General features: G+C 43.7%; 1 protein-coding gene across 3 annotated transcripts; it reads right to left on the reverse strand.

Annotated features, from left to right (window-relative positions):
* Positions 1-430: 430 nt before the first annotated feature.
* Positions 431-20,751, reverse strand: suox (sulfite oxidase). Of its 3 annotated transcripts, none has more exons than XM_069905532.1 (5): positions 20,686-20,751; positions 17,138-17,304; positions 16,991-17,052; positions 5,773-5,965; positions 431-3,592 (listed from the first exon to the last, which is right to left on the reverse strand). In XM_069905532.1, exons 3-5 carry the CDS (start codon positions 17,047-17,049, stop codon positions 2,144-2,146), a joined length of 1,701 nt encoding a protein of 566 aa, XP_069761633.1. In that variant the 5' UTR covers positions 17,050-17,052; positions 17,138-17,304; positions 20,686-20,751; the 3' UTR covers positions 431-2,143. The 3 variants fall into 3 exon arrangements, with proteins under 3 accessions (XP_069761633.1, XP_069761632.1, XP_069761634.1); XM_069905531.1 differs by having other exon boundaries at positions 20,644-20,745; XM_069905533.1 differs by lacking the exons at positions 5,773-5,965; positions 16,991-17,052; positions 17,138-17,304; positions 20,686-20,751 and adding an exon at positions 5,204-5,257.
* Positions 20,752-20,765: the final 14 nt, after the last annotated feature.

Consider the following 20,765-nt stretch of genomic DNA (forward strand, 5'->3'; position numbering starts at 1 on the left):
ATACATTCGAACAGTGGGTTGCAGACACACCCTGAATGCTTATTTCAGTCCCATCATCAGAATGAAATTGCCAAATGGAACTTGGGGGCTTAACCAATGACAATACAGTAATTACACCAAGGCCTGGGCTTTGCCGGGACATCTTACCCATGCACCTGAATCCTCACAACCAAACAAATCCTCCAAATCAAGAGAAGAAACTGCAGGAAAGAGGATATTCTTGCATGGAATCTACCCTTAACAAAAGTAACACGTTCACGTTTTCAGCTCAGCTTCATACTTCGAACAATTGTTGGGTGTAATCTTTTTAGGGGTCATTTCTTTTCCAACACCCCCAATAGAATATTTTGTTCTCTACAACTCAAAAAGAGCTAGACATTGCATATTTGTCACTTTCTCCAAGAGAATAATCTTCACAGTAGGGCAAGAAGAATGGACATTCTGGAAATTTTTATTTTCATTCACAAAATAAGCAAGCAAGCTACTAGCTCTTCAGACTTCTAATGAAGTGGCTCCATAAGCAGGTATAATTTTGCATTCATCACAATTGGAAACTCTGGATTTATGAACTGATTCACCCAAGGCTGCCAGTAAGCAAGAAGATTCAGAATTAGGAAATAGCAATCAATGAACAAGAAAATCGATAGAGGACCGAATATGAAAGCAAATCAACTCTTCTAATCTTCTACAACTATGTAAATAGGATTTATCAAGTATCAAAAATAGAAATGAGATAAAAAGTTTAGGGGCTGTGATCTCAGATTAAGGGGCCAAACAATTAGGATGGGATGAGCAGAACTTTCTTCTGAAGAAGGATTGTAAATCTTTGGAATTCTCAAAGGCTGTGAATGCTCAGGTGATTGAGTGTATTAAAGTGCCATGGTCAATAGATCTTGATACAATAATCATGGAAGGAAAAAAAAGGGCCAAAATTGTAGTTCGGGTAAAGGAATGGACTTGATCTTATTGAATGGTAGAACAAGTCTCGGGGCCATATGGGAATTTGGGCACCCTGGAGGTCTTATGTCCGTACCAACCTTTGTGACTATAAATATGATCAATCCAACACAGCTGAACTTCCAGTAGAGAGGGTATAATGAGGGTACAGATTTAAGATAATACACAAGAGAGAACTGCACTGTGTTATTTTTTGCATATATTCGCTTGAGAATGAATCCCTACTCTTCATTCAGATAACCTTTGGAAAAGGTTTATCAAATTGAAGTAATTCAAATTGAACTAACTAAATACTGAAAAACACAAATGGGGTGGCCTTGAATTTAGACCAAACATGCTTCATGGGTGCCTCAAAACACTTAAAGAATGAAGAACAGGTATAGAATATTTTATCTGAAACCCTTTGGCCCAGAAACATTTTGAAATTTTTTTGGATAATAGAATGAGAGTAACAGTGTGTGTTGAGTAATTGTGCTGATTTCAGATTCACACAAAACAAAGCCACTCTCCAACTAAAAGGGTCTCTGGACTGGGGTGGTGTTTGCGGCGGCCGGACGTATGATGAATCAGGCAGCCGTATACAACGAATGAGAGGCACTGGACTCTTTTTTCCACTGGCACCTATAAAGTAAGGATTCCCTAGGATTCCATTAATTACCAACATGGGATATTCAAATGCAAATTGAGTGTGGGCTGCGTTATGTTTGGCACCAAACACAAGCTTTGGTGTGCAGACGACATCCATGGAAAAAATGTTCGGTTTTTAAAATTTCGGATAAAAGATTTTGTACCTGTACTTTTGAATGATAATTTTGTAATTCAAGAAATGAGACAATCGGTGCAAATCAAACTCCCAGAAAATAACAATGCCATACTAATCAGTTTTTAAAAAAAAAAATTCATGCTGATGGTGGGATAAATACAGACCAGGATACAAGGGATAACTCAACTGTTCCTCTTGAAAGAGTTCGACAGAACTATTCCATTCACCCAAGGAGAGCAGTTTAAGAGTCCCTGTGAACTGTTCAAATGGCACTGTCAACACTGCACTGAAGTGCCAAACTGAACTTCATACCAGCCTTTGAAATGGGACATGATCCCACAATCTTCCAAAGCACTTCCAAGTAAGCCTTGCTGATACCGTGCCCAATTCTTTCAATGCTATGGATTCAGAAATAGTTTCTAATCACTTAGATTTGATTGTAACTTTCACTCGACTCCAAGAATTGTTGAGGACCCCTCTTAAATTCCAGATGGGAGCAACAGTGTCTGGCTGCACATTGTACTGGTTATCCACTGCTTTGCAAATTATCTCCATGTTTTTCTGGTCTTTTGGCAGGGGCACAGTGAGCTGCCACAATTTCCAGGCCCAAGCTTGCCCCTCATTTGGCTTCACCTCACTTAAGTCAGCCACACGCCATGTTTGTCCCCCATCCAGTGAGACATCCACCCGGATCACTTCTCGGCCACCTCCACTCCATGCGTAGCCTTTCACTGTAATCTCATTCATATCTGAGTTGAGGTGTTCATCATTGGAAGGTGCTGTGATGACAGATTGGATAGGGAGTTCTTGGATTGCTGGAGCAGAGTTGAAATCAACATTGTCCCAGTCCACAGAAGGAGAAAATCCCTTATAGTCATTCACTTGCCAATGGCTCTTGCTTTCTTCTTTACTTACAACAATCTTGTTCAACCACTTCACATTACGTGCTCCTACCACTCCTGGGACAATGACACGCAGTGGAAAGCCATGATCCCTGGGTAAAGGTTCATTGTTCATTTCGTAGGCAAGAAGCACATCACCATCTTTGGCGAGCGCCTTACGAATAGGAATAGAGGCCCCATAGGGTGATCCAGTTATATCTTTATCAAGTCCCTCAAACTGCACATGTTTCGCATCGATGTCCTCTGGGAGTCCTGCATACTTAAGGACATCAGAAAGTTTAGCCCCTGCCCATTTCGCATTACCAATCGCTGCCAACCCCCAATTTAGTCCCTTCACTTGACGCACTCCATTCATTTCAGAGCGCCGATTCCCAGCACACTGCAATGTAGCAGTTATCGTATGCTTTGGAAACTTGGTTTGAATGTCACGGAGGGTCAGTTGGACAGACTTCAGCCCCTCTCCCTCAATATTCAAACGGAATTGTTTTGGATCAACTTCTGGGACAGGCAGGTGGTTTCGTATGAAGAAAATTTCATTTGGAGTAAGATAATTTTCAGATAAAATCTGTACTGGTGGCTCTGCATTAAATGGCTTCAAACTATTCACCTTCAAAGCTGGATGTCTCAATGGCTCTTTCCTATAAGGGTCAGTCACATCACAAGTTTCCTGTACATCTTCTGGCCTCAGTTCTCCAATTTTGTATTCTTCAAGAATCTCGAAAACATGCTTTTGTTTATGGACGGCATACATTGACCAAAATGGTTCAAGGGCCCCACCAGCAGCCAGCAAAATCTTATCACCTCCAGGATGCAGCTCCACAAAATTGGTAATATCATACACATCAGATTTGTAGGTGACCCAGATTCCACTTTCCACAGTTTTATGCTTGGCTACTTCTTGCCTGGTGTAAACTGGATAAGATGTTTGAGCCTTATTCTTAAGCAATGTTTCTGGTTTTGGCTCTGCTTCCTGCATCAAAAAAGACAAAATAAGAAGTCATTTTTCTTTCATGAACAAATAAAATATTGTCACCCAATCTTCAGGATGTGAATTGGAATAATGCGACTGATTGAAACATTTAGATGCGAGTGAAAAAAAGAAAATGTCAGCTCGCTCCCTTTCTTGCTTGGTTCCAGACACCAATTGGAGTTGGGGATTTACAGCATAGGAACAAGCCTGTTAGCTGCTTATCCATGCCAACCAAGTTGTCTCCCCAAGCTAGTTGCATTTGCCTGGTTTGGCCAATATTCCTGAACCTTTCCTATCCATGTAGCTGTCTAATTGTTTTTTTTAAATGTTGTTAAAATTGTCCCCACCTCTACCACTTCCTGTGGCAGCTCATTCCACACACCCACTACTCTCTGTGTGGAAAAAGGTGTCCCTCGGGTCCCTTTCAAATCTCTCCCCTTCATGTTAAACCTGAGCTCTCTCATTATCCTTCAGCTGCAAGTACTGTGAAAAGGAGTTGTCAGCTTGGGAGCCTTAAAGATGCACATCCGAGCCTGCACACGTGTGTAAAATCTGTGGCAAAGTCTTCTCCAGTTCATGGTTAGACTTTCCTCCCTGGGGGGGAAAAAAAGACTACAGCTATTTACCTTATCCACGCCCCTCATGATTTTATATTCTCCAATAAAGACCTTCTCAGCCTCCTGCACTCCAGAGGGAAAGGTCCCAGCCCTTACATCCTCATGGATCTTTTCTACATCCTTTCCAGCTTAATGACATTTTCCCAATAGCTGGGCAACCAAAACTGTGCATAATACTCTGTGTGGTCTCACCAACATCTTGTACAGTTGTATCATAATGTCCAAGCTCCTGTACTCAATGCCCTGACTGACAAAGACAAGTGTGCCAAAGACATTCTTCACCACTGTTGACTTGTGACGCCACTTTCATGGAACTACTTAACTGTACTTCGAGATCTCTCTGTTCTATAACATTCTCCAGGGCCCAAACATTTATTGTGCAATTTCTATTCTAATTTAGCCCAACAAAATCCAAAAAGCTTTAAACCAACGACAAGATCAAACATCGAGGGTAAGTGCAGAATTGTCCTCAACCACATTCACCACCTAATTACAAGACACAATGCAGAAAAAGGAACTGTACAAGTCAAAAAAAGGGAAAAAGAATTAAATATAAAAATTCATGATGAGGCCTGGTTAAGATTATGCCAGGAGAGTACAATTAATGTTAGATATCAAATTATACAATATAATTTTTTACACCAATTATACTACACTCTGTATAAAATACATGAACTTAATTCAAATTGTTCTGACAAATGTTTCAGATGTAACAAAGAAACAGGAACCTTATTACATGCAGTTTAGTTTTGTGAAAAAGTAAGAAAAATTTGGGAAGATTTGAATATATTATTGGGACAAATTATGAAGACACAGATTACAAAAGATCCCAGAATATTTTTGCTTGGTGATTTATATGATATTGATACTAAATTGAAGTTAGACAAATATCAACGAAAATTTTTGAGTGCACGGAAATGTACGGCAGTAACATGGAAGTCAGATAATTTTACATAGTTGGATAGATGGCAAATAGAAATTAAAAATTGTTTACCATTGGAAATTTTTATATGATTTGTAAACCATATATGGATTTCATCAGTAAGAGTCCATCCACGTCGTCCACAACACCCACTCCTCCCAATTAATATGTAGAGGATAGAATAATATGTTAGGAATATATGAATAGTGAATGATAAATAAATTCAGATGTTTTCTCTTTTTTCTCTCTTTTGCTTTGGGGGAGGGGGATAAAAAGAAAATTATATATCATTTTTATTATTGTATTGTAATATGATGAAGAATTATATATATGCATTGATGCAAATGAAAAATAAAATTTTCAAAAAACAAAACCACATTCACCACCTCTATGTATTCGACTTCCAAGCTCCATCCACAAAAAATTGTTATGGAATGAGGCAAGTTCCACCCTCACAGAAAAATCCATCCCGAGAGGCATGTACCTTCAGCGAAAGAATCAGGTGAGAATTGGCAGGAGCAGATACAGCCTATAAGATCAAAAACCCAGTCTCTTTAACAACTTTCTTTAAAACTATTCCCAAAAATATATTAATTCAACAAACCTGCTGATAAAGAAACAATGTATATTTTTCTACATACCTGTTTTCGATATAAACCATAAGCTAGGATCGCGCTTGTACCAGTCATGAGCCCCAGAACCAGATGCCTCCATGATGCATTATGGAACTGGTAGTTTGTATCTTGTTCTTGGTCAGCAATCGTATTCTTCCATCTCACTGAGCTGCACATTGAGCGCATTTCTGGGAGGACTGTGGTGGTCTTTCTCCACACTCTGAAAAGGAAGCGTTAAATAATACATATCGAATAGCACACATCCCAAAAACAAATGTTCATCACAACAGGTAGCTTCTATGCTCCATGGGACTGCAGGCTCCTGTTTCTGCACAAATGATCATAATGACTGCCATTCATGAGCATGAAGAAAACAAAGCAACCTAATCACTGTAAAAGACTATAAAACAAGAGGAGAAATAGTCTGTTCAGCCCAATGAGTCTGCCCCACTATTTAATCAGGAGCTGATCCATTTTCCCTCTCAGCCCCAGTCCTCAGCCTTCTCCCTATAAACTTTGATGCCCTGGCTAATCATAAAACATCACAGCACAGAAACAGGCCCTTTGGCCCTTCTAGTCTGTGCTGAACCATTTTTTTTGTCTAGTTCCACTGTCCTGTACCCAGTCCATAGCCCTCCATACCCCTCCCTTCCATGTACCAGTCCAAATTCTTCTTACATGTTAAAATTGAGCCCACATTTACCACCTCAGCTGGCAGCTCGTTCCACACTGCCATCACTCTGTGTGAAGAAGTTCCCCCTAAACTTTTCCCCTTTCATTCTTAATTCATGCCCTCTGGTTTGTGTCTTATCTACCCTCAGTGGAAAAAGGCAATCTACATTTACTCTGTCTATCCCCCTCAATTTTAAATACCTCTATCAAATCTCCCCTCATTCTGCTATGCTCCAGGGAATAAAGTTCTAACCTGTTTAACCTTTCCCTGTAACTCAGTTCCTGAAATCCGGGTAACATCTCAGTAAATCTTCTCTGCACTCTTTCTATCTTATTGATATCTTTCCTGTAGTTAGGTGACCAAAACTGCACACAATACTCCAAATTTGGATCACTAATGTCTTATAGGTTACCATAACATCCCAACTCCTATACTCAATATCTTGATTTATGAAGGCCAATATGCCAAAATATCTCTTTACCACCCCATCCACCTGTGACACCACTTTCAAGGAATTATGTATCTGTATTCCCAGATCCCTCTGTTCTCCCACACTCCTCAGTGCCCAACCATTTACCATGTATGTCCTTTCTTGATCTGCCCTTCCAAAATGCAACACTGCACACTTGTCTGCATTAAATTCCATCTGTCATTTTTCAGCCCATCTTTCCAGCTGGTCCAGCTTTGAAAACATTTTTTGCTGTCCACGCCTCCAATCTTGGTGTCAGCTACAAACTTGCTGAGCCAATCATCATCCAGATCATTGATAGAGATGACAAACAGCAATGGTCCCAGCACCGATCCCTGAGGCACACCACTAGCCACATGCCTCCAGTCTGAGAAGCAATCATCCACCACTACTCTCTGGCTTCTCCCCTCCAGCCATTGTCGAATCCAGTTCACTACTTCACCATGAATACCCAGCATCTGAACCTTCCTGACTAACCTCCCATGTGGGACCTTGTCAAAGGCCTTTCTAAAGTCCATATAGATAACATCCACAGCCTTTCCTTCATCAACTTTCCTGACAACCTCCAAGATTGGTTAAACACGATCTACCACGCACAAAGCCATGCTGACTATCCCTAATCAATTTCTGGCTATCCAAATAATTGTGTATGTGAGCTCTTAGAACACCTTCCAATAATTCACCTACTACTGACGTCGGGCTCACCAGCCTATAATTTGCAGGTTTACTTTTGGAGCCTTTTTTAAACAACAGAACAATGTGAGCTACCCTCCAATCCTCCGGCACCTCACCCGTGGCTAAGGACGTTTTAAATATTTCTACCAGAGCCCCTGCAATTTCTTCACTAGCCTCCCTCAAGTTCTGAGGGAATATCTTGTCAGGACCTGGGGATTTATCCACCCTTATTTGCTTTAAGACAGCAAACAGTTCCTCATCTTTAATCTGTACAGTTTCCACTGCTTGTTTTCCTTATTTTCCACGACTTTGTGCCCGTTTCCTGAGCAAATACTAATGGGAAAAAAAGCATCTAAGACCATACAAAGCCGACTACTTTGATCTTCAAGGGGACCAATTTTGTCCCCGAGTATCCTTTTGCTCCCAATGTACCTGTAGAAACCCTTAGGATTTTCCTTCACATTGTTTACCAAAGCAGCCTTGTGTCTTCTTTCAGCCGTCCTGATTTCCTTCTTGAGGTTTTTCCTGCATTTTTTCCAAATACCTCAAGTACCTAATTTGGTCCATGCTGCCTATATCTGTTATACACCTCTCTCTTCTTCCGAACCAGATCACCAAGGTTCCCTATACCTGCTAACCTTGCCTTTGATCCTGACAGGAACATAAACTCTGTACTGTGAAAATTTCACCTTTGAAGATCCTCTACTTATCTCGCACATCCTTGCTTGAAAACAACTTATCCCAATCGACGCATTCCAGATCCTTTCTCATTTCCTCAAAATTGGCCTTTCTCCAATTTAGAATCTCAACCTGAGGCCCAGGCCTATCTTCTCCATAATTAACATGAAGCTAATGGCTTTATGATTACTGGATCCAATATGTTCCCCTACCTATACTTCTGTCACCTGTCCTGTCTTGTTCCCTAATAGGAGACCCAGTATTGCACTCTCTCTAGTTGGTACCTCTATATATTGATTTAGAAAACTTTCCTGAACACACTTGACAAACTCCAAGTCATCCAGCCCTTTTACAGGATGGGAGTCCCTATTAATAATTGGAAAGTTAAAATCCCCTACTATCACAACCTTGTGTTTCCTCCAGCTATCTGCTATCTCTCCTCAGATTTGCTCCTCCAATTCTCATTGACTACATACCGTTCCTGTTCCTCAGCTCAACCCACTTAGCCTCAGTAGATGAGGTCTCTGGTCCGTCCTGAGCACAGCTGTGATATTTTCCCTGACGAGGAATGCCAGTCCTCCTCCTCTCAGTCCCCCACCCATTCTATCCCATCTAAAGTAACAGAAGCGTGGAACATTGAGCTGCCAGTCCTGACCCTTCTGCAACCAAGTTTCACTGATGGCCACAATGTCATAATTCCACGTGCCAATCCATGCTTTAAGCTCATCTGCCTTTCCTACAATACTCCTTGCTTTCAAACAGATGCACCTGGTAACATTTCCATCACATTCAACCCATTGACTTCTAACTGTGCATGCAATTTTCGCAGAATCTTTTCCCTCCTCCACTCCTCTATCTGCTCTGTCACTCTGGTTCCCCTCCCCCTACTTTCCAGAGCAGCACTAGCAAACCTTCCCACAAGGATATTAGTCCCCTCCAGTTCAGATGTAAACCGTCCTGTCAGAACAGGTCCCACCTTCCCTGGAAGAGAGCCCGATGATCCTGAATCTTTCTCTCCTGCACCACATCATTAGCCACACGTTAAGCTGCGTTATCCTCCTATTTCTAACCTCACCAGCATATGGTAAGGGTAGAAATCCTGAGACCACAACATATCAATCCCTGTCTTAAATACACCCAATGACCTGGCCTCCACAACCGTCTAGGTTTATAAACAGGTCATGGGTTAAATTGAGCTGTCAATTCATGGTCACTTCCTAATGAACATCGAGTGAAAAATACTATTAAAAAAGTTGGTCAAAATTTTTCAATTTACTGCCCAACTCCCAGTAGGTACCTGCTCCTAACTGCTGAGGGCACACAAATTCAAGAGACTTCCAAGCAGGCCAATGTAAATAATTAAGATGCGACACTGCTTTGAGGATTTCAATATTACTTTCAACTACCATTAACTGGAGTCCATACATTTTATGTCAAGTCTGGTGAACTGTATTCTGCTGCACAAATTATCACTCTTATTGGTCTACTTGTAATAATCAACACACTGGTGTTACTCAACATTTCAGTTCTTGTTCCAAATGCAAGTTACTTTTAAAATACCTTGAACAATGAAATACTGCGGGGAAATCTTCAAAGGGTAATGCTGTAGCATGCTACAGCACCAGCAACCCTGGTTTGAATTTGTCTTGCTCGTGACCTGTCTGGATTTCCTCCCTTTCCACAGATGTACAGGGTTTGTAGGTTTATTGGTGCATTAGGGCAGCACAAGATCATGGGTCAGAAGGGCCCACATTTTGGGAATGAGGTGGTATTGATTTTAAAAAAGTGGAAAAGGTTAGTTTTGGGTATTGCAGGGAAGCTCGTCCTGACGCAGTAAGGTTCAACAATACATCTGCTTTATTCAAACAGTACATGGTAAAAAGGGCTTTGGGGCAGTCCCACAGCAAAAACAGTTAATCTGTTACAACACCTACACACAGGTTAAGCCAAACAAGTTTGATACAAGCAGCTTCACACTCTCACACACACATATAGGTTAAGGTTACTGGCTTGCACCCAGCCTTGGAATCCTGACCAAAGAAAGGGGCTAAGCGACAAAGGAGTGTGTTCAAACCCTCACCTGCCCAGGAGTAACAACCGGTGGGCAGGGGATTCTGATTCCTGATGAGGTGCCCTAACTGGCTACCTACAGGGACGAAACACAGCCTCTAACCCCAAGTAAACAGAGGACTGTGGCTACAATGCCGATATCTACTGGGTTGTCAGTGATATCCTAGTTGGTCTCCGGATGGCACCCACCATGGCGACAACAGGATCTGACCACGTGGTAAAAAGGATGAACTATGGTGTGCTAAGATTTAAATATTCCGCTCTGCTGAGCAGGGTCTGTGATGTACGGGGCCAGCCAATGACAGTGTGTGCTCCAACTGGTGGGCAGGCACACACCTGATTGGCAGGCTGGAGAGGTTGAGGTGATGGACAGTTCTGTATGGCTTCTGATATCAGAATATGGTTACCTTGCCAATGTAACATTGATAAACTTTTCAAATTGTACTTTGATTTTGGAAACTGTTGAGACACATATACACAAGGCAATTGCTACAGAAACCATTACTTCAGAAGACGTTAATTAGCTGATGACTGTGATGACATGCTTGGCCTGTGCAGCAGGGCATCGTCTTATGCCTTAAACTTCCTTGTCATTCTGTCCAAGACCTCAAAATAGCTGGTGTGCAACAGGCACCGAACGTTGAAAAAACATGCATGGATGTCTCCCTTTCTAAGAACTGAAGTGGAAGTTTTTCCAATAGTTACAACTTACCCCCCAAAATTGAATGAACTGAAACTAGTTTTAATTAACGTCAACATACAAGAGCAAGAAGAGAACATTTTGAAGTACAACTCAAAAATATCTTGTAAAAGAGACTTCATCCAAAAACATTTCTTAATTGTTGACTGAGAAAATTCATTTGCTGAAGAGAGCAAAAACACGTTGATTGCAAGTTTCCAGTTTTATGGCCACCTCTTTATCAAAGCAGTGAAATATGGTTTTGTTATCAGCTTTAACTTCATTTTATCCCTGTCATTTCTTGTCTGAATGGAGAATGAGTTCCTGCAGAATAGAAAGATTAGATATCAAGCAGCGATAAATAGATTAGAAAAGATCACAGCAAACAACTGAGTTTTTTTTCCAGACTCTGGTCATTCACACTGGGTGCCTTTTTAGACTGCGTGCAACAGTCCTGGGGGTTGGACATGCAGTGCATTGGATGACCGTCCACAAATTTTTCTGGTACGCTTCACACTGCAGGCTTCCTCCAAAAAGTTGTCGGGGTCCTGCAGGATAAATCGCGGGGCAGGAATTGACTCCAAATTCCTGCATATTCCTTTTTAGACTGGCCATGTAGCAGCAAACTTCCCTGCAGGCTAAAAACCACATCTGCTGGCTGTCACAGTGTTCCCAGTCTATCCCATTTCCCTGGAACCTATTCTCTCACTGGGCACCTGGGGAGTTTTGTGTGCATTGATTGTTGCAAGTGACAAGGCAGGCTGAGAAAAGTTTTAGAAACAGACCTGACCCTGAGTTTTAAAAATCAAGGATCATTTACAGAACAGGGAAGTAGTGAATGAATCTTTACAGACTAGTTTGAACAGTTGGAATACTGAGCCCACTTCTGGATGTTTGATCTTTTGAAATTTGTGAAGGCCCCAGCAAGGATGCACAAGAGAGTTACTGGAATAATTTCCCTAGAGGGACTTCAGGGAAAGTATTCACAATTCATGTGATTGCTATTTATGTAAATAGTTATTCTCCGTTTGGCAGTACAATTGGTACAACAATATGACAGCGCCAGCAATCCCTGTTGGAATCAGGCACTGTCTGAAAAGACAGTTATTTACAGCACAGCAGAAGCCAATTCCGACCATTTAAACCCACAGCACCCAATTACACCCAAATTAAATGAGTACCCTGGCCACACTTTGAAGGATGGGAGGACACCAGAGTGCCCACCACAGATCTTGCAGTATCTTGCAGATACAGGGAGAACGCAAAAACCCCTCAAAAAGCACTGGATCTCAAGTTAAAAATTATGTTGGAGAAACTCAGCGGGTCAAACAGCAAAGATAAAGTGACAGATTATGTTGTATTTGTTTTATATACAGTTATGTTTTGGGAAGATAAATTGGGGGAGGGTATTTAGTGTAGGTCACATACATTTTAAAATAGATCTTATCTAAAATACTGGAGCTCTGCTAATGCTAGCCTTTGCAAAAGCTTTGGAGAGTGCACAAGAGACTTCACTAATGTAACCTCACAAAAGGCAACAGATGAAAGAACTTGTCGGAGCCGCAGGCTGTCTGGAGTGGATCCTGCTGTTCTAAGAGGGTCATGTGGTTTTGTAAGTAGAGAGAGTAAAACAGGCTTTCTCTCTGTGAAAGAGAAACAGAGTGTAGTTCTGCAGTTTTACAGTCAGCAGCAGCAGGTGGGACTGGAACAGGGCAAGCTTGTGGAAAACCCCATTTGGAAGATGGGTTGTGAGTGCTTGGTTCAGCCTGGTCAAAGCCTTTGTGGTTCATGTAAGAGAGGACTGGCTGTCTAATGTTGTGTCTAGCTATCATGAATTTGGAACTGTTAGTGCTGGTTCTGCCCATTCCAACCCCCCCACCAGTATACTGCTACAAAGTAACCATTTGTCTTGGTGAATATCTTTTGCTGCTGGGTTTTTGGGTCCTCTGGGCTCGTAACAGTACATACATAACCAACGTTTCGGGCTTGAGCCATTCATTAAGGTATGGAAAAATGTCGCAGGGGTCCCAATTAAAGGGTAGGGGGACATGGTCAAAAAGGCAGGAGGTGATAGGTGGAGAAGGGAGGGGACAGCAGCAATCAAGGAGAGGAGGGATGGCTGGTTGAACAGAGAGGGAAGGGGATGGAGAGCTGACAGGGGGGAGAGGAGGGGGAAAGGAGAGCAGGTTAGTAGAAACCAGAAAAGTCGATGCTGATGCCCAGACAGAAAATCAGGTTTTGTTCCTCCAATGTGGTCTTGGTGGGACAGTGCACAAGGGTATGGACAGACTTGAGTATGGGAGTGCGACACAGAACTGAAATGGTTGGCTACTGGGAGGACTCTGTCACTGGTGCGGATGGAGCAAAGTTTCTCAGCAAAGTGATTTCCCAGTCTGTGCTCAGTCTATTCTGTATCTTTATCTTTGCTATAAAAAGGACATTGTTTGACCTTCTGAGTTTCTCTAGCCTTGTGTTGAAACTTCAACCAGTGTTTTACTCCAGATCTCGAGCTTTATTTTAAAATTAAATCGAGATATACAGCACAGTAACAGGCCCTTCTGGCCCTCCAGGCCCGTGCCATCCATTTACAGCAAATTAACCTACATCCCCGTTATGTTTTGAATGGTGGGAGGAAACTGGAGCCCCCGGGGAAAACACTCGCAGACACGGGGAGAACATACAAACTCCTTACAGACAGCACAGGATTCGAATGCCAGTCAATCCCTGGCGCTGTACAGCATTGTGCTAACTGCTATGCCAATTGTGACGCCCTCAAGTGCAAGTTTATTATCTGACTGTACATGTGCATTCTTCCCCCATGTCTGTGTAGGATTCCTCCGGGTGCTCCGGTTCTCTCCCACATTCCAGAGGCAGACCACCCAACCTTCCCTCCCACTGTGTAGGTTAATTGGTGTTTCGGCTCACGGGCCTGTTACCATCTCCAAATTAAAGAATTCTTTTTTAAAAAAAAACATTCTAGGCTTGCAGAATCTCCTGCATTCTGCTTGCGAATTGCCACCATTGACATGTTACATCCAACGTTGTGCAGAGAATGTGCCTTGCTCTTGCCCCCGCCCCCCCCCCCCCCCCGCCCGTCACTGCAACACTACTGTGTACATAGCCCCACCTGTGCCTCCGCCCTCCTTCCTGGAACCCACCTGTCTGCAGCCGGCTCTCGAAGCAGATCTCAAACATGTCGTAGTCGTCTGTGGTGAAGGCAAACTTATTTGACGGTATACAAGACCCACAGGTAGACAAGGACCACTCCACCCCCCCCCCCCCTTTTTAGCAGGGAATATTAAGATTTTTGTTAGTGTATTTACAGGTAAATGTCTCTCAATTCCTTGACCCACCTGTAAAACACTTCAAAATAAAGCAGTTTAATTTCACACAACACATCAGAATCGTAGTTTTCACTTTTAATCCCACTTTAATACTACATGGAGCCTCTCCCAGCAACAAACACTGCACTCCCTCTGCACCCTCACAGTGGACAACTGCAGCTCCTTCCTCTCTGCCACAGCACTGTCCATGCAACCAGACACGACACACACCACCTGGCGTAACTACCCAGGCCCGGATCAGGTCACCGTTTCTCCCTGGCATGTTCAGCACCCAGTGCCCGCCAAACACAGGGTCTGCCAGGAAACTGTGGCCAGTGAACAGGAAGGCCAATTCTCTGTGTAACAGCTCACTATCCCCCAGTGTGGGTGGCGGGAGAAATTTCAACTTCACATACAAAACCCAAGGGATATTTTTGAGCCAATTTTTGAGGAAAGAAAGTGGATCCTGTTTGCCATCAAAAACAGAAGTTCTTGTTTACATGCATAATAACACATCTTTCCTCTTCATATAAAATACAAATAAAAGTATCTACATTCTGTGGCCATTCCACCAGTTGCATCTATAACTTCTGGCTTCATGAAGTTGTTCAAGTTCATTCAGAGCATCCGCAAGATTCAGAAATCTGTGAAGAGGTTACTTTCCTGTTCTTTCTTTTCCTGTTTATCAGCAAGTTTGCGAACAGTCACCAGGAGCAGTTGATGTTGCAGTTCCTCAACATTACGATGCTGAGAAATCACTTCAGAGGAACTGCTTATGTCAGCAGAACCAACTCCATTTTCACATAAAGTATGATTTCCTCGTGCATCTTCTGTTTCCATCAAAAGCCCCCTATTCTGCTGTGAGAGATCTGACACTTGTATCTCTAATTCTCCCCGTTGAGTAATGAAGCACGTTTATTCACCTCATGTATATTTTTGTAAACGGCAAATTTCCTTCATGGCATCTTCTAATTTAGCTGAGAGATTTGCCACAGATTTTTGCACAAGTTCATATTCTTCACGCTGGTGCTTCAGAGGCAAAGCTTTCATCTCCACTTCTTTCACAATCTCATCCAAATTCACTTTCTTATTTTCCTATTTAGCCAATAGCAATTTATCCATTACCAACTCTGTGAGCTTCATTCCAGGCTTCACCATCTTGGCCGCAGTGGGCGACAAAGTGTGATAGTGTGGCGGCTCCTTTAAGCTTTGTACTTGAAAGAAGATGGTTTGCATTTTCCAATTCCTTATCATGAAACTCCAAGTTGTTTTCTTAAGAGTTCAGATTCTTGCATCAATATACTCATATCCTCTAATGCAGCCATTCTTTCTTTTAGATGCAGCTGAAGTCACTCATTAGACTATTGTGACAGAATATAGATATATTTTTCGGAGATAAATTGGGGCAAGGTTTGTTAGTGTAGGTCACATATAAACACTTTAAAACAAATCTCATTTAAAATACTGGAGCTCTGCTCATGATGGACATGTCAGGGCCAACAGCCTTTGCAAAAGCTTTGGAGAGTGCCCAAATTTACAAAAAGGCAACAGATGAAAGAACTTGTCCGAGCCACAGATTGTCTGAAGGAGAGCTTACTGTTCTAAAAAGGTCACGTGGTTTTGCAAGCAGAGAGTCAAACAGGCTTTCTCTTTGTGAGAGAGAGATCCATTCTACAATGTTAACAGTCGTCAGCAGCAGCTGGGACTGGAAAAGGACAGGCTGGCAAGCTTGTGGAAAACCCCATTTGGAAGACAGGTTGTGAGTGCTTAGTTCAGCCTGGTTAAAGCGCCTTTGGTTACTGGAACAGGACAGGCTGGCAAGCTTGTGGAAAACCCCATTTGGAAGACAGGTTGTGAGTGCTTAGTTCAGCCTGGTCAAAGCCCTTTAGGTTCATGCAAGTGGAGTACTGACTGCCTAATGTTTCACTTGAAATAAGAGAAACAAGGAACACTGTGGTGACCTGAAAGAAAGAGTTTATCATCTGGAGAACCCTGAGGGGGCAAGTTTCTTCAGCAAGATCCTGAAGTGGCTGATGGAAGTAAATCAGTTGTGGGTGTCCAGCGAACAACAAACCTCTCTCTGAAAACAAGAACCTTCCTGAGTGGTAACCATTTTACTCTTCAAGCACCAAAGCCTGGTAAACTTTATAAATGTTAAATTCTGTGCACAGTATAAGAATTGCCTGCAACCGGTGAACTTGGAGGAATGAGAAGTGGGATTGGACTGTGAACCAAATAACTTTTCTGAACTTACACACACATTACATACACTTCCACTTAGAATTAGAAGGGGGTTAAGTTAGGTAAGTTATGTCAATAGTTATAAGATAAAGTGTGATTCTGTTTTCATGTTTAAAGATAATTATAAGTAATTTTTTTAAGTAACCTTATTGTGTACTGAACTAGACCCCACATCTGCAGACTTCTTGTTTACCTGCAACAGTACAAGAAGATAGTACTTTGCTGAAATGTTGCCACATCTAATACTGTGGCACTCTATCAAGTCTCACATTTATCTGGTGCAGGACTTAAATCCACATCCTTTCAACTCAGAACTTCAACCAACTGAGCCAGAGTTGACACTAATTTCTCAGCAAAGCTTGGAAAAGAAGGGCCCCATTAATGAGTAGTTTTAGAACTACAAATTGAAGTTGTGCTGTCAATAAAATGACAATTACCTGGTTTGTATGCGCCAGATGCCCAGACCAGACCGTGTACACTTAAAAAACAGCATCATTACCTGAAGAGAATAAAAATTCAAATTTAATCAGTTTTTTTTTTAATCCCAAATTAGCTTTTATTTTAAAACCTCTGTAACTACTCACTTCAATAAGAGAGCCACAAACAGGAAAATTAGTGGAGTGGACCTGATCTCCTAGTTTGTTTATTTGCGCAGTTTAAAATGCATTTGAGAGTAACAATTTTCAAGCTGGAAGCCAGAATTCACCGTACCCAAACTGGAACTTGGTTAAATGCTTCAAACAAGGCAAATCTGTAACAAATGAAGAATAATTAATGTATGTGTGAGCTCCTGAAGGGAGTGGAGATGGCAGGTTCATTCCAATTATGTTTTTAATCCAATAGTAGACTTGCAAGACATAAATTAGCAATTTTACAATACAACATTAGAGAGGAGACAAGTATGTGAAATTTGATCATGTTAACTTATAAACACAAGCATGTCCACAAGTTTTCATTCCACGATTAACATATCTAAATTCTCACTCCATCTTATGCACAATTAGCATCCTCTGCTTCAAAAAAGATTTACATCCTTGAATTAAACAAGAAAATCTGCAGATGCTCATGCAGCAGGGATAGGAAGTAAAAGCAATCAATGTTGTTTGGGCCTGAGCCCTTTGCTGAGAATCTGGAAAAACAGGTCGACGCCTGAATGAAAAGATGGAAGAGGGCAGAAACAGAAACACAGGTTAAACGTTGATTGCCGTTTACTTCCTATGGATGTGATGTGACCTGAGTTTCTCCAGCATGTTTGTATAGTGCATAACTCCTTGAAGACAAGTTGATAATCTCTTCTGTTGTGTGAAAATCTACTTATGTTCTTCTATTACATGATTCTTGCATGATTCTGTACAAGCTAAGTGATATGACCTATTTCTAATGTAATCTAATGTGCATTATTCGCACAAGATTAATCCATAATAATCTTTATATCAATGTCCAATTTCATTAGGCCAGACTTGACTTTCTCTTTAGTAATGGAAACGACACTGGATAGCAAAATTGAGTTCCCAACCTTCCCTTAATTTGGTGACAAATCAGTTAAAGCAGTGGTTTTCAAATTTTTTCCCCCCACTCACATCCCTCTGCCATCGGTGCTCTGTGATGAGTAAGGGATTGCTTAAGGTGCGATGTGAGTGGGAAGGGAAGGTTGAGAACCACTGCTCTAGACCCAATTGTTACTGAAATATTTGGCTTGAGGAAAATTGTTGTTGGCCCATTTCCTTTGGAGTTCTGAAACCGTGCACATCACGAGTCAATTAGGGACGATTAAATCAGAGGTCTTCAAACTTTTTCTTCCCATGCACGTACCACCTTAAGAAATCCCTTACTAATCAGAGCACCGATGGCATAGGGAATACTTAAAGTGGGATGTGAGTGGAAAGAAAAAGGTTGAGAATCACTTACACAAAGAATGAAGTTGCCGAAACTGAAAGCTTTTATTTGCAAGATATGGACTGCATCCCTGTGTTGGTTGCTCACATTAACCCAGACTTGAACTGGGGATAGGCTTGTGGCATAGGGAAGGTTCACCAGGTGGATTTCAAAGAGAGAGCGAGTCACCTGGAACTATACTTGCTGAAACTTAGCAGAATCAGAAGGTATTTTGTGGAGCCATAAAATAACTAAAGAGGGAGATAAGATAAAGAGAGGAAAGTGGTTTCCATTGGTAGGCGTGACTAGAACTTGAAACAGCCCCAAGATTCAGGGGAGAAGATTTTGGATGGAGATGTGGAGGATTGCTTATCCCAGAGCATAGTGTATCTGTGGATGCAAGATCACATCCATGCACCAGGTACACATGCTGGTACGATTCCTCCACCTGGTCCATTTCCCTTGCTTCACCGTTTGATCAAAATAATTATTTTTAAAAGGACAATCTTATTTTAAACACACAGACACAAATAATACATTTTAAGGATTGAAGAAAAACATCTGCTGGAGAAGGAAAAATATTAATATTGACAAAGCACCTTGCAAATTTATTTGATTATTTTTAAATCTGCAGGAAACACTGGGGCATAGAGAGCTGGCTTCTAATAACCCTACAGATAACACTTCAAATAATTTGACTCGGAAATGCTTTGGAACCTCCGGCATCGAAGATGCAGTATTTTCTCTCACTGTTTTCTCCAACAGTCAAATGAACATGTACTATTTTTAGGTGGGGAATGAGATAAAAAGAACCAGAGCAGTGTAGAAAATGGGGAGGGAGACAAATGGAGCGGGGAGGTCGAGAGTGGGGCGGGCAGGTCGAGAGTGGGGCGGGGAGGTCGAGAGTGGGGCGGGCAGGTCGAGAGTGGGGCGGGCAGGTCGAGAGTGGGGCGGGCAGGTCGAGAGTGGGGCGGGCAGGTCGAGAGTGGGGCGGGCAGGTCGAGAGTGGGGCGGGCAGGTCGAGAGTGGGGCGGGCAGGTCGAGAGTGGGGCGGGCAGGTCGAGAGTGGGGCGGGCAGGTCGAGAGTGGGGCGGGGAGGTCGAGAGTGGGGCGGGGAGGTCGAGAGTGGGGCGGGGAGGTCGAGAGTGGGGCGGGGAGGTCGAGAGTGGGGCGGGGAGGTCGAGAGTGGGGCGGGGAGGTCGAGAGTGGGGCGGGGAGGTCGAGAGTGGGGCGGGGAGGTCGAGAGTGGGGCGGGGAGGTCGAGAGTGGGGCGGGGAGGTCGAGAGTGGGGCGGGGAGGTCGAGAGTGGGGCGGGGAGGTCGAGAGTGGGGCGGGGAGGTCGAGAGTGGGGCGGGGAGGTCGAGAGTGGGGCGGGGAGGTCGAGAGTGGGGCGGGGAGGTCGAGAGTGGGGCGGGGAGGTCGAGAGTGGGGCGGGGAGGTCGAGAGTGGGGCGGGGAGGTCGAGAGTGGGGCGGGGAGGTCGAGAGTGGGGCGGGGAGGTCGAGAGTGGGGCGGGGAGGTCGAGTGTGGGGCGGGGAGGTCGAGAGTGGGGCGGGGAGGTCGAGAGTGGGGCGGGGAGGTCGAGAGTGGGGCGGGGAGGTCGAGAGTGGGGCGGGGAGGTCGAGAGTGGGGCGGGGAGGTCGAGAGTGGGGCGGGGAGGTCGAGAGTGGGGCGGGGAGGTCGAGAGTGGGGCGGGGAGGTCGAGAGTGGGGCGGGGAGGTCGAGAGTGGGGCGGGGAGGTCGAGAGTGGGGCGGGGAGGTCGAGAGTGGGGCGGGGAGGGAGACAAATGGAGGGGATAGAAAGTGGGGAGGGAGACAAATAGAGGAGGTAGAAAGTGGGGAGGGACACAAATGGAAGGCGTAGAAAGTGGGATCAAAGCAAAGTGCTTTTACTTCCAATGCCAAGAAAAAGGATGTATTCACCCCCTCACCCCAACCTCAACGCCTTCACCCCCCCCCCCCAAGAAATAATGCAAAATTCCGTTGTCCACGCTGAGGAAGGCAGCAGTGGACAGGATGAAGCTCCGAGTTGCAAGGTGATGATTGAGGGCATTCCCTGCGAATGTTGAGGGCGAATTGTCCAGTGCCCGGTTAGGGTGGGCAACGTTCCCCCACTCTCCCCTTCCCCCTCGTGGCGCCAGTAAAAGAACCGGCCCTGCCCCCCGGTCCCCCTCCAGCCCCACACACGCCCTGAGGACCCACTCTCTCTCACTCACATCCCATCCCATCCAAGAAGCCGCCACAGTTTGCGAACGAACCGGCCGCCAGTGCTGCACCTCCCGGCGTCTGCCCCATCTCCGAACCTGGCTCGCTGGGGGCGCTCTGCGCACGCGCGATG

The sequence above is a fragment of the Narcine bancroftii genome, chromosome 12 (assembly GCF_036971445.1).
Source record: "Narcine bancroftii isolate sNarBan1 chromosome 12, sNarBan1.hap1, whole genome shotgun sequence".
Taxonomy (NCBI): Eukaryota; Metazoa; Chordata; class Chondrichthyes; order Torpediniformes; family Narcinidae; genus Narcine; species Narcine bancroftii.